A 14,414-nucleotide genomic window follows, 5' to 3' on the forward strand; every position below is an offset into this window, starting at 1 on the left:
TACTACTAAAATTTATTTTATAGTGCAACTGCGAAGTATTCCTCCAGTTACTCTTCAAACCTACTTCCTCTGTTTCCTTTCCAGCGCTGAATGGCTTCATAGGTCCCAGTGCTTGGCTATTGGCTTAAACTCCATATTCCATTTCATTTTCAGTAATTTTCAACTAACTACAATTATATATGAATGGATTACTTCAGCGACCAGAGACCGTTGAACAACTGGGCAGCAATCTAAGCAACCAGGTAATATGATAAGGTCCCGTAGAAGGTTAGTGCTGACAGTGCACCTTTTGTGGTTCATTGCAGGCATTAAGTGAAGTAGAAATTATAGGTTGATACTTTATCAAATAACAGATGTTGCCATGCCAGTTTTAATAGACAATCACCTTTATATAAAAAAAACTTTAGTGACATCTAACTTTCTGAGTTTCGTGTTGCAGGAAAGGGCAATGTTCAAGAGTTAAAATAAACAGACTTAATTCCAGTGCTGCCAAACCTAGGGGAATTCCCTATCTTGGGGAAATGGGGATCGTCTGGGGGAATTTGGCAAAAATTGTTGATAATCTGGGGGAATTAAGCAATAAGATGAATATATGGCTTAAATCACGTTATTTTTAAGAGATAGCCTACAGTTTTGAAATGGATGTCAAATAATTAAAATATAAAATTCTCAACGAAGAATGGTACATCCTATTCAGGAAATTAATGCAGTCGGAAGTTCCGACTGCATTCATTTCCTAAATAGTATGTACCATTCTTTCAGATATAGATCCAAGTAATAAAAATAATCACAAAAGTCATGACAACATTTACCTGGGAGAACTAGCTATGACACAACTATTAAATGAACAATTACCAAGTGATATTTTGAAAAGATTCAGGAATGACTGCTTGAAATTTCTTGTCGAGCTCTGCATTCAAATAAGGAAGCGATTTCCATTTGATGAAGACAGTATAATTGCCAAGCTAAATATTCTTGATCCAGATATTGCATCAAACGTAACTCTTTCGCCATCATCAATAACTAGGATTGCAAGCAATTTACCTAATTTAGCACCGCCAGCTCAAGTGAATGAACTTGACGATCAGTGGAGAAGTTATCGGCTCACAGCTAAAGAGTTACCTGTCGCAAGTGACAACATACCACAATACCGGGATATATAATTTACGTTCCATCAAAAATGACATGGGCAATTCCAAGTTTGCACTAATTTCTGAATTTATGACAAATCTGTCGTGTTTACCACATTCCTCAGCGTGTGTAGAGCGCATATTGTCACAAGTGAACAACATTAAAACTAGGAAAACTAGTTCATTAAAGCACAAACAGTAGCTGATAGAATTTTGGCCAAACAATCAATCACGAAAAAACAATCCAGACTGTACTAATTAGGGACCAAGCAAGACATTAATTAGTGATGTAGAAAAGTGAATAACAAGTGCCAAGTACATTAAACGTATGAAAGAAAATAACATAGTAATGAATTTAGAGGCAGAAGAAGAGTAGGAATAGCACTTGGATTAACCATTGATATGTAAACTTGATTAAAATATACTTCATTTAACTAAATGTTAGTTTTATGACAATCTGGGGGATTTTAGTTGAATCTGGGGGAATTTTCACTGAGGTCCTGGGGGAAAATGAAAAATTACATTTGCAGCACTGCTAAATTCTAATGAGCCATTAAAACCGAAGACTAAATAAGGAAATTTTTGACGATGATGACCATAATACGGACGTGTATTGTGCTCGCAACTGTGACTGTAACTTGGTGCTCGCATAGGAACAAGGGAAGTGAAAATTTCATCATTCATTAATCATTATTCACGATCAGACTTTTGAAAGTGAAGTTGGAGCTCATCCACGTAATTTAGAAATGTTAGTAATTTAGTATCTAGATCTACTAGTAGCTTTAGCGCATTTTGCTGTAATTAGGCTTAGTTCAATAGTTTAAGGATTAATTAAGTTTCCGGAGTTGTTAAGTAGCTATGCAGTTGATATATATCCGATAAGATATATTAATTTACCTAGGCTTTATACTTGCTAGTAATATCGTTATGAAGATTTTGGATCATTTTATCTCTGGATTTTTTTCTATACCCAGCCAATAGATACACACGCATCTTGCTTTTTTTTTTTTTTATTGGTGTTGGCCTGCATAGCCTCAGCGATCCATTTCCGATATCAGGGTATTAGCTAATTGGTCTTAATCTTCCATGTAAAAACAATAACTGGGCATAGGCCTAGGCCACACGTCAATGTCTTATATTTTGAGGCAATGACAGAGCATAGGCCTACACGTCAATTTCTTATACTACCTAGTATTTTGAGGCAATGACAGCATAGGCCTACACGTCAATTTCTTGTATTTCGAAGCAATAACAGGGCATAGGCTAGGCCTACACGTCAACTTCTTAGGCAATACCTATTTTGTGGCATTGGTGGGCATAGGCTTACACGTCAAATGCTTATATTTTGAGGCAATAACATGGCGTAGACCGGTAGATCTACATTTTTTTTATATTTTGAGGCAATGACAGGGCATAGGTCTCCACGTCAATTTCTTATATTTTGAGGCAATGACAGGGCATAGGTCTCCACGTCAAACTCCTATATTTTGAGGCAAGGATAGGGCATAGGCCTACATGTCAATTTCGTATATTCTGAGGCAATGACAAGGCATAGGCCTACATGTCAATTTCTTATATTTTAAGGTAATGACGGGGCATAGCCCTACACATCAATTTCTTATATATTGAGACAATCACAGGACATGGGCCTACATGTCAATTTCTTATTGCAAACAATTTTCTACCTGTATCTGTTGGAAATATAGGTAGTAGCTTTTAATTAATATATAGTAGTTTCAACTCCACGATACTATACAATGTAGCCAATATATGTATAAAGTGGGCTATACATGTACTATATGCAAGTGAAAATACACATACATGCGTGGATGGCCATAGTAAGGCCACTTAGACAACACAAAATAAAAATAAAACTTGTGGGCACATATGGCACACAGATTAATCATAGGACTGTTTCTTCCCTCTCCTCTGCCTCGACAGAAGCACTTCTACGAACCTACAGAGGGGTCATTGTTGATTAAGCAGGTTGACCCAGACCTGGTTCATTTAGGCTCAGGGCTTTCGCTACAGCAGCTTACTGAGGATGGGGTCTTCCTCTCTCAGCAAACCTAGAGGCCACCATTATGGCAGCCCTCCAGGTGGTCACCTGGGTGGATCTGTGGTCCTTCACTGTACCTAAGGTTGCCACCTCCTCGGGTTTGATCACCCCAGGAGAGTTCTCCGTCTTTGGAAGACTGCCTAGTCCACCACATGGCAAACCTGTTGGCAAACCTGACTCTCAAGAATGGACTGTTGCTGGGTTCTGCCACTCTTCCCCAGAGAGTTGGTGGGTGCTGTGGTAGACAAGGGACGTGCTGAAGACAATGACCGCCTTGTCCACCAGGCAGTGGGAAAGTCCTCCAGGTTTGCACATGCTGCTGTGGCTTGACTCTCAGCCCCCAAGAAGACCTAGGCTTCAAAGGGCACCCACAGAATTACCCCTTCTTCTACCTCTGCCAAGAAAGGTGCGCAGCCGCGGTCCTTGTAACCATTGGCAAATATAGAGCTCAGTCCTGGGTAGTAGATGTCCCTTCAAGTCCTGGCCACCTCTCACCAACAACCTGGTCCATCTCGTAAGCTATATTCCCAGTTCGCTGAAGGATCTCACACTCCAGGAGGAGGTTCAAGCGATGCTGAAGAAAGATGTTGTGACCAGTCATAGACCTCTCTTCCTTGAACCAATTTGTTCACCAAACCTGGTTCACGATGGAAATGGCACGCTCGGTGCTCGCTTCCATCAGAGAGATCAATTTTATTGTTACGTTGGATTTTAAGTAGTACAGGCGGTCCCGTGGGTTATGTCGTTCCTGACTTACGGCACTAGGCTTGCAGTACATTTAACCGATTTTTCAGTGCCGTAAGTAGATTTACGGTATCGTTACCTGACTTATGGCGCTGTAATCTGGATTTATGGTGCATACAGCACCATAACAGTGCTGTAAGTGCTGTTTATTCTTATTATAATTGTGATGCTTTGGGTTACAGCAACTTTTGGCTTACGGTGCGTCACCGGGGCTGGAACTCCTGCTGTAAAAACCGGGGACTGCAACGGACTTTTAATTACCTTACTGTCATCAACACTTAGATTCATCCTAGCCCATTTTTGCATGAGGTTACAATTCTCTCTCTCATTTGAAAAGGCCCAGAAGTCTAAGAATGAGCATGCATTCTTACACTCCGTTCAATATGTCAGAGGTTACTCTTCCTTGCTCTATTGACCAGGAAGCAGTTCAGAGACTAGCTCAGGTTCCTCCCTCCAATAAGTGAGTCTTCCTTATGTAAAGGGCTGGGGTTTGTATATTGTGTAGGAACAAATGACAGATATTTTAAGTAATTTGTATTTTTCCTAACTATGCAGACCTGATGTCCTTTACACTTTATGCCAACCTCATGCCACCCCTCAGTCTGATACCTGGGCTGAAAGGAAAATTGGAATATTTACATCCAGGCAGGCGGGACTCCCACATACCAGATGGTAGTTAATGCCTAACCCCCTAGTTCAAAAGTTTAATGGTTGTTTCTAGCTTTACTGAAAGTAGTTCTTTATATAAAGGGCCTCAGGTTTGTATTGTAGTTAGGAAAAATACAAACTACTTAAAAAAATTTCACATTTTGATTTTGTGTGACTGGCCAGGCAATGTATCTAAGATTGATATTTGTAATTTGCTTAGAGTTAGAAGTGTTCAGTGTGAATGGTAAACCAGTTGATGAATAAAATCATTGTTGTCTGTTTATTTGTATTTATTCTCAAAATCTTGGATGTGTTCTCCACATAGGTTATCTTTATCTGTTTTGTATTTTTTGGTTCTCTTGAAATTCACTCTGCTTTGCTGCAAAAATTAAGGTAAACAGTCTAAAAAATATTAATGGTTTATTACTTTTCAGAATGGTTATGCTTGTTGGTAACTTCTTTGTAACTGAGATCAAGTCGTCACTAACTTCAGTATGGAGAAAGGGACAGCCTTTTATTTTAACTGGAGCCATCTTTATTGGTGCTGTTAAAGCCATTCTGCATTATAAAAAACAATGCAGGAGGTGAGTTTTCATAATACTCGTGTCTGTTATTCCTGTTTCACAAGTGGCCAAAATGTATATAGGAGAAAAGAATATAAATATGGATCCTGTATTTATTTTACTAGTAATAGAAAATAAAAAAAGTAGGCAGGTACAACAACGAACCCAATAATAGGAACTAAGAAATCAGGACATAAAAAGCAAAGTGCTTTTGTAAGATGGGATGAATTTCATGGTAGTAGTTATATTAGACGTTAGCTGGAAATATGATGTAACTTTACAATGAAAACTCCTAAAGGATATGGGGAGAATGTAAAGTATAAAACATAATTTGGCAATAAAATACATTGTACATAGTGTTAACAGAATTGCCAAAGTCTGCAGTATCAACAGTGAGGAATGCTTAAAATATCTTTGAGAAGGCTGGTGGATCTATGATTTACCACGTTGCCTCATGAACAAGGTATGGGGTGCATACCTGAAGGAGTTGCTGACTTCAGGGGTGTGGAACCAACATGACAGACACCACATCAACATCCTGGAACTCAAGGCAGCCTTCCTGGCTCTCCAAGAGTTTTGGGACAGAATGATGGGGCACTGTGGTGTTGATGAGGGACAACACCACGGCAGGGGCATACGTCAACAAGGATGAGCAGCCCAAGGAACAGGAGCAGGGGTAGCTCAAGTGACAGGAGCAACCAGGATAGTTGGAGCAAGAAGCACAGCAGGAGCAACAGGGACCACAGGTATAGCAGGAGGCAGGGTTACTGCATACTGGGGAGCCAGAACATGAACAGCAGTCTGGTCCACCACCACCACCCCGGGATCATCAGGAGACGGAAAGTGCATCGACACTGACATGGGGACCTTAGCAAAAAGCCATCATGGTTACTGTGGTTGTTGTCGGAGTGGCCGCAGCATGGGGAACCCCGGGAACTGCCTCAGGTGTACCAAGATGCCCTGCACAGATGGAGAGCCCAAGAGCCCTAAGGAGATCCATGCTTCCAGGAGCTTGGCTGCCAGACTTGAAGAAACGAGCAAAGTCGGATGAGTGGAGGGAAACTCCTCTTGCTCCAAGGGAAAAAAAAAATCCCCCCCTCCCCCCGGAGGGAGTGGAGTCCCCAGAGAAGAGGTCGTCTTTAAGAGGGAGAGATCGCTCCCAAAGGAGAAACAGTCAGAAGGGAAAGCTTGGCAGGATGAAGAAATGAGTAAGAAGGATTAGCTACCAAGGGCATAGTTGGATGTATATATCCTTCCAATGATGCTGACAGCTTTTCTCCTACACTGTTTCCTTCTATAAATTTCGCCCACTGCGCAGGCGACCAAGAACACTGAGCACCAGGCAATTCAGGATTACAGTCATGCTCCCTGCAACTAGTGCCGAGGACATGAAGGTCTACGTCAAAAGGTGAAGGGAGGTGGATGCAACCTATGCCACCAACACTAGGGCAGAACAAGAAAGATCCCACCAAGGAAAATGAAGGAAAACGGCAAAATACATCTGCATAGCACAATTGCTGAAAGTGAATTGGAATGTTTACTCTGGCCAGGGAGGACTCCTGCCTACCAGACGTTAGTTAACTGCCTAACCACCTTGTTCGAAAGTTTAACGGCCATTTCCAACTTCAGTGAAGTATAATTCCATATGTAAAGGACCGAGGGTTTGTAAACCATGTAGGAGCAATGACAGATTTTTTAAGTAATTTGTATTTTTCACAACTACAAACCTGCGGTCCTTTACACTTTGTGTCCACCTCATGCCACCCCTCAATCTAATACCTGGGCCAAAGGTCAAATTGGAATGTTTAAATTCAGGCAGGTGGGACTCCTGACCACCTTGTTCGAAAGTTTAACAGCTGTTTCCAGCTTCGCTAAAAATAATTCCTTATGTAAAGGATCTCAGGTTTGTATAGTTAGGAAAAATACAAATTACTTCAAAAATTTATTTTGCTCCAAATTGTCCTTGCTCTTAACTGCCATGCATACCATTATCACTGCTGATTTATATGCTCTAATTTGTCTTTTGCTGCATTGTTAATCAGTAGGTAAAATGAATCATTTCTATTTATGGAACAAGTATTTTTTTTAATTTAGTACGAGCATTTTTTCCATTTCACACTACTGTATATCAACTGTTACAATTGCTTATAATTCATCAGTTTATGAATACTGTACTCTTCTATTTTAAAGAGCTGTTATAAGTGTCATTAATGTACTGTGATTATAAATACATTCTCAGGAAGAAGTGGAATAGTGTGGGGAAAGATGTGGTAGTTCTGCATCTTTTCCCACGAGGACGATTCTGCCCGAATGTGTCACCATTTGTAGTGAAGCTTGAGACTTACTTGAGAATGGCTGAAATACCATATGAGGTTGGTATTAATTTTGAAATTACAGTTTTGTTTTATCCTAAGGACTTGCCTTTCACCTTTTTTTAGTTTTCTCATGGGAGGGTCATTTGCGTTGGCATCTTGAAATTTTATTGAAGGTGCAAGTATCACTACTGCAGAAAAAACATTACTTTTTTTTTTCATTATATGTAGTTATTTATTAATTTTAGTTTATTATTATTATTTATATTAATATACTACTGTTAAAAGAATGCAAGATAATGAAGATCATCAATAATAAAAGCAAGAACAGTTAACCTGTCCTTAGCATAGCATCCTCATCGGCTGTCATCAATGTTTTTTAGGGAATACACCGCCGGAACAAAGCTGTTTCAATTGCGTTGTAAATTTGTTCAGGACTAAGATTTTTCATTATCTACTACCTTGGCAAATCCTTCAATAAAATTTTCAGCTGCTTCATGATCAGCAGAAGCTTTTTCACCACAGATTATCAGACATTTTATGCCAAGTGAAGACCATAAATTGGTAAAAAAAAATAGGAAAACACTGCACAGAGCAAAAACTGAAGATTTTAATCTTGTGCTGATTGAATGGATTCGACAGCGAAGAAGGGAGCGTGTGCCACTGAACGGTGCAGTGGTCATGATGCAGGCTAAAATATATCTTGAAGAACTAAGCATTGAAGGCGAGCATCATTAAGAAGGTTGGCTGCAGAAATTTATAAAGTGCCATGGCATAAAATATCTGAAAATCTGTTGGGGGGGCTTTCAGTATTCGTGGTTTTAGTTATTCACGGTTGGTTGTGGTGTGTATCCCCCTTAAATTCATACATGGGGTCAACTGTATTGCCCCATCTGCTAACTAAATTGTTTGTAACAGGGAATTAGTGTTGAGGGCTTGTAGCATAAGGTGGGCCCGTAGATGTCTTCATGATTGCATAAAATTTTTTTTATTATTTAAATTTATTTTAATGTGGAGGAAACAAAATGCTTTAAATTACTCGGGAACTTAGAAAAAGCTATGCTGGAATGCATTATGAAAAGTTAATAGGAATTGGGATGTTTTGTAGATTTGCCTTTTTCGTAAAACTATTGCCTATTGGATTTCTAGCTGTTTGAACACAGGCAGGCATTTTGGGCTTTTTTAATTGTATAACAGTCAAGCATTTTGGGCTCATTTCAATGTAAAGATAACACATATGATTATAAAATATTGACATATATATATATATAATAATTCAGGAAAGCAGAAGCTTTAAAGGAAAATACCAATTTCAGCTTGATTTTGAGGAACCTTTGGGTCCAAAGGGAAAATGTCCATGGATTACATGGAATGGCAAGGACTTGGCTGATTCCCAGTTGATAATAGAGGCACTCAGTAAACATTATGGAAAGGACTTTAGCAGTCACCTGTCTGCTGAAGATAAAGCTCTTGGTCTATCAATGAGGTTAATGGTAGAGGAACATTTCTTTTGGTAAGTTCCCATGCATATTATTTTATATTTACACACACACTTTGACTGCAAGTCTTGGCTTTTAATTTAGACTGCTTGCTAACATGAAAACCATAAGGAAATACAAGCAGGGTCATTTTATTTTTTGGTATTCTCCAGAAACTGAAAAAGAGTTAGTGTTAAGTTACAAGTAAATCTTACTTTTGTTTGTAAGATTGGTATGAATTTTGTCCTTCAAATAATCTGTTCTCAAGGAGGATAATAGGTAGAATGGCATTACTGTTTATAGATAACATAAAAAAATCACTTGTAAAATCTAAGTAAAATTAACTTCTTAGTACAAACATAGTTTCAGTGTTATTTTGTGTTGTCACCAAATGTTTCCCGTTTAAAGTTTTTTTCATAATGAAAAAGAATTTCCAGCTCCTGACAAATGAGCAGAGCACATTACTGTAAGGTCTGATAGATCTTAGATGTGAACCCAGCTCATTCTTTTTTGTGTTGGGGCCAGATGGCTGCTGCATGAAAATCTAGTAAATGGCCTTCACATCCCTTTCAGAGGCATCTGGCAAAAGAACTGCTCGAGGAGCAAGAGGGATCAGTTGCCACCACCATAGCTCTGCTATCACTTACATATGAATAACTATAAGTAATTAATAACATTAAGGGTTGGACACTTAATTTTCGTAAAAACTAAAACAAAAGAATGAATATTCTTGCACAGAAACTACTGTATTCTGATCTTAGTATGAGGAATTTTAGTATATAATGTTCTTGTAAGTAATCACCATTTTCTAATGATTTTTCCTCTTAAGAATATTTTAGCTGTAGAAATATAGGATACCATTTATTCATCTGCAGGTGTAATGTTATGTGGCGATGGGTATTTGACCCATCATTTGCTGTGTCATCTCTTACTGATTGGGGTACTTGGTTGCCGTTTCATTGGTTTTATCGACCTGTGGTAGGTCAGTTATTATATCTAGAAGCTTACATGCAAGGAATTGGCAGACATACAGAAATTGAAGTGCTTGCCATGGGGCATCAAGATCTTCAAGCACTTTCTGTATCTCTGGGTATTTATCATAATCTATATTAGAAAATGCAAGTGTAATGTTGCCTTTGAAGTGCTGTAATATATGCTGAAAGCAAAGCCATCCTTTAGATATATGTAACTCCATGTCATCGGAATGCTGTTGTATTTGCTTACCTGCATTAGAGAGCTTCCTTCCAGCTTGGTGTAGGAACATTGGGTGTTTAGAAAAAAAAATATTAGAAACTAGGTTGGCAGCAGTACGAAGACATAAGAGGCAGAAGTGTAGTGTGGAAAAGGAGGAAAAAGGATTGATCTTGAGGAGTTGCAAATGAATAATTATTGCCTTTTATAACTTTTCAGTATTTATCTTGTCAAGTTAGCTCCTGGTCACAGATTTCTCAAAAATTAAATTCATAAATGGCCCAAGAAGTGTTGATGATTATTAATATTTTAATGAATTTACTTTATCTGTTGATTTATAGCTTGTTAGTGTAAATGACAAAATTTTGGTATTCAGTTGGTAAAGAGTACATTTATTTGCTCTTTATTTTAACATACAGTTCAGCTCAAGAAAAAATGAATTTGGCTCGTGAAGAAACAGTAAAAGATAGACACATTTATGAAATAGTAAAAGTTTATGCATAATTGAATATAATCATAGTTTACACGCAATATATGCAGTTCCCTCCGTTCTTTTCCTTTTTGTCTTAAATGGTTTTTGGGGAATGTACCATTAATATTCAGTATTTTCACAAATTATTTGTAAATAAAACGTTATCACATCCACCAGATATATAATTTTGGTAAATTGAACCTTGTGAGAAAAACAAGGTCCTTTTAGTCATTTGCTCACTGTGCATATTCCAAACATGACCACTTCTGTTTTAGGCTTTTAATTTTTGTACTTGGCACTTTTGTGATTTAAGTTTGATTTGAATCGTTTTTTCTAATGAGGCACATTTGGTGTATCAGCTATAAGCAAATTGCACGACCATGAATGAAAGTTTAGGATTGACATAACAAAACAAGAGATTCAACTCTCATTAGGAATCTCAAGTATGAGGTTAGATACACATTAAGGTGTGAAAGTTATTGATTGTTATTAATATGAACTTGTTTTTCCCTTATAAAGTTAGTGAATTCACTTGTACCATCCACAAGCCAACTGTTGAGAGAAAAGTTGTAGACGTAGGCAGGAACAAAGAACTTGCTGGGTGATGACTCATTAATAAAATACTGTAATATAAACAACACAATTGAGGGTCCAGTAACAATTTATTTCTTGTCAAGTGGAACATTAGTCACTTACTGAGGCTCCTTTAAGAAGTTACCTGTGCCCTTATTTCCCATAAAGGTGGTTATCATTTTGTTTACTTATATGTAGATCTTTGGTACTATCAACGATGAATGTAAAGCCACTTTTGCAGTGATTGTTGTTCGATTCATTAAATTTTATTTTTCTGTATATTTTATCCATGAATATTGACTGAGCATCAAATCAACCACAGATTACTTTAAGTATCGCATTAAGGAAAGGGTTAAAGTGAACTGACCTGCAAAGTAAAGGGTCATATATTGCTGTATTTTGCCAGAGATTATATTTTAAGTAATTTTAATTAGTTGTAATTAGAGTTTAAAATGAAGGGGTAAAGTTTAGTATGTGTTCACTAATGCATTTTCATATCTTTGCAATCCCTCCATAGGTGACCAGCCATACTTTTTGGGTAATAAACCAACAGAGATAGACTGTTCCATTTTTGGAATGATGGCACAGATTTGTTGGAATTCAGCGGGATCACCTTTTTTGAAGATGATTGAGAGTAAGTACAATATTACTTCCATTATTCCTTTGGTATGTTGAATCATATTTATTACGCTCCTTCCTAAATTTGTAGTTGTTATTCATTATACAGAGCTGTTTATCATATTTTTTGTATAATTACCCAGATCCCTATATGAATTTGAAAGCTACGGTAATTATTATTATTATTATTGAATATGTATTATTATTATTATTGAATATGTGCAAGTTTCCTTAAAATGTGAAAGCAGCAAAGAGAATGAAATATGAATTTGTAAAAAATAAATGCTAAATAATAACCTGGTAAAAATATTACAGACTGTACAGTACATACAGCAGCAGCCTCCTGAATTTAGATCATCATCTACACTATGTGCCTGAATGAAAGTACTACTGCATGTTTACAGTAAATAGAATGAAATATTTCTAGTACTGCTTTGTAGACTGAGTGACACTTTTAATTTTAGAAGTGTTGAGAATTAAAGTTGTCGTCAAAGTCCCACGTCAAAATAGAGGTTATGGAAGATGACCAGACAGGATATGATCTGATGAAGAACTATTGGATGAAGAACTATTCTAATTTAACTTTCCCACAAATTCACAGAGAACATCTCTCACATTTTTAAATAACGTTTAAACTGACGTCCACTGACTGCAGTATGTAGATGTCAAACCACCAAGAATAACTGCAATATCAGTATTGGTTGGTCATACAAACAATAATTATGTATGATAATTAACAATAAATACATATGGCAGTATGGCACTGGATTGTTGATAAAACATCCACGAGCATCTGCAGCCTGATCTGCAAAGAAGTGTTCGACTTTACTATAAGGTAAAAATGCACAATAAACCCAGAAGACGAACATGCCATTAAGATAATCACTAGCCTGCACAACAAACCTAATTATATAAAACAACTGTGCCCCATTAATGAGAAATACATGATAATGCACAAGATTTAGCAAGCTGGCTAGTGCCCAGTCAAAATATTCACTGCATAATACCAAAGAATGACTTCACACATCAACCCAGTTTCTCAGCAAGGCTGCAGCAGTGAGACCATAAGCCATAAATTTTTGGCTTACATGGAAATCTCGCCAGGCAATCGCCAGCATTAATTTTCCTCCTCAGCTAATCAGTGGTCAGCCTAAACTTGACCCCCTGCTGACCATCTCATATACTACTGTATAACGAGCAAAATTTGCCACAATTGACAGTCTACTCCTGTCTTTTAGCATGATCATGCTCATAGGAACCTGAGTGAAATGTAGCCTGAACACAAGAAAACTTTCTTCTGAAGAACAACTTAATGAAGATGAACTCATGATTTCAGTTATCCCTGTAGTATTCTGCAACTGGTATACATAGTGTATTCATCAAAAATAAAACTACCCAGTTTTGCAACCTGCTTTCCTCTCCAAGAATGATAAGCATCAGCATGTTACTGGCAGAATGCAGTAACCTAGAAAAATCACTTATCAGAAAAATAACGATAATGATAATTAAAGCGAGAATAAATATTTAATATACCATTCTTGATGTATCTGTATACTTCACCTTCAGCATATTTCTCTCTATATATATATATATATATCTCACTGAATTGAGTAAAATATCATTGCAATGTTGTTAATACAAATTTTTCTCTTCACTAGCTGACTATAAGAACCTATTGGATTACTGTCACCGCATGAAGGAAGAGTTGTGGCCAGACTGGAAATATTGCTTGCAGCCTGTGAAGAATGGGGAGGTGCTGAAAATAAGTTTTAGACCGCCATACTGCAAGACTTGAGAAACTTGTTCTACAGGAACATAAACCATGCAAATTTGCAGGACATGTTTTGTATCCGTCAAAAGGTTTTAATGCAAATAAATAGTAAAGAAAATATATTTTTCTTTTTATTGTATTTTGTACCAATTTTGTATCTGTACAAATATTTTGTAACTGCTTTAAAGGGTAAACATAAGGTACTCAACATACTTTACATTTGATTTACACACATGTCTGTTGTCTTAAAAATCTCATGCAGTATTTAACAGTTGTGTGATTTGACAATATTAGGTTTCAAAGGATTTTGTTATGAACAAAATGCAAGTACATGTGGTAAGTTTCAAAGGTCAGGTAATTCCCTAAGCAAAAAATCGGTTTTTCAAACCAGGGTAGCCTATGTTTGAGAGTACTTTATATTACCACATTACATATCTTAAATACTGTTTTATTATACGGTTATATTTTACACAATCAACAAATATCACTATATCATATCCTTGACAATACATACACCTCACTACGTATTCATTTTAGCAAAATTAAGCGCATTGTAACCATGTAAGGGCAAAGAAAATATGTAATGTGAATAAAAATTGCTTTGATTTTAAATTACTTTCAAATAATTTTAAATCAGTTAATGTACAGTAATTATGACTGACTGGTGACTAGGATGAACACTAGTTGAGCTTTAAACCTTCAAAAAATTCAGTGAAGATTTTCCCTCTACAAGGGAACCTGCATTCAGTGCACGAATTATCATTATTTTTTAAACATCTGAAGGACCTGTAACCCATTACATGAACTTCATTAAAAAAACTGATCCAAGGGTTCACCAACATGAATATCACAAAC

At 37.1% G+C, this 14,414-nt stretch overlaps 1 protein-coding gene across 3 annotated transcripts; it reads left to right on the forward strand.

Moving 5' to 3' along the window:
* The first annotated feature begins 1,555 nt into the window (after positions 1 to 1,555).
* On the forward strand, positions 1,556 to 13,686 carry LOC135214896 (failed axon connections homolog). Of its 3 annotated transcripts, none has more exons than XM_064249347.1 (7): positions 1,556 to 1,878; positions 5,016 to 5,165; positions 7,384 to 7,516; positions 8,773 to 8,969; positions 9,810 to 10,024; positions 11,688 to 11,804; positions 13,447 to 13,683. In XM_064249347.1, the coding sequence occupies exons 2-7, from the start codon at positions 5,017 to 5,019 to the stop codon at positions 13,581 to 13,583; spliced, it is 948 nt and encodes a 315-aa protein (XP_064105417.1). In that variant the 5' UTR covers positions 1,556 to 1,878; position 5,016; the 3' UTR covers positions 13,584 to 13,683. The 3 variants fall into 3 exon arrangements, with proteins under 3 accessions (XP_064105417.1, XP_064105418.1, XP_064105419.1); XM_064249348.1 differs by lacking the exon at positions 1,556 to 1,878 and adding an exon at positions 1,896 to 2,189 and having other exon boundaries at positions 13,447 to 13,684; XM_064249349.1 differs by lacking the exon at positions 1,556 to 1,878 and having other exon boundaries at positions 5,024 to 5,165; positions 7,388 to 7,516; positions 13,447 to 13,686.
* Positions 13,687 to 14,414: the final 728 nt, after the last annotated feature.

The sequence above is a fragment of the Macrobrachium nipponense genome, chromosome 46 (assembly GCF_015104395.2).
Source record: "Macrobrachium nipponense isolate FS-2020 chromosome 46, ASM1510439v2, whole genome shotgun sequence".
NCBI classification, from domain to species: domain Eukaryota; kingdom Metazoa; phylum Arthropoda; class Malacostraca; order Decapoda; family Palaemonidae; genus Macrobrachium; species Macrobrachium nipponense.

Bases quoted from the DNA above. Each gene is read 5' to 3' on its own strand.
- LOC135214896 (XM_064249347.1), top strand. From the start codon at position 5,017: ATGGTTATGCTTGTTGGTAACTTCTTTGTAACTGAGATCAAGTCGTCA. The intron at 5,166-7,383 runs GTGAGTTTTCAT...ATACATTCTCAG, and splicing joins TATAAAAAACAATGCAGGAG to GAAGAAGTGGAATAGTGTGG. The intron at 8,970-9,809 runs GTAAGTTCCCAT...ATTCATCTGCAG, and splicing joins GTAGAGGAACATTTCTTTTG to GTGTAATGTTATGTGGCGAT.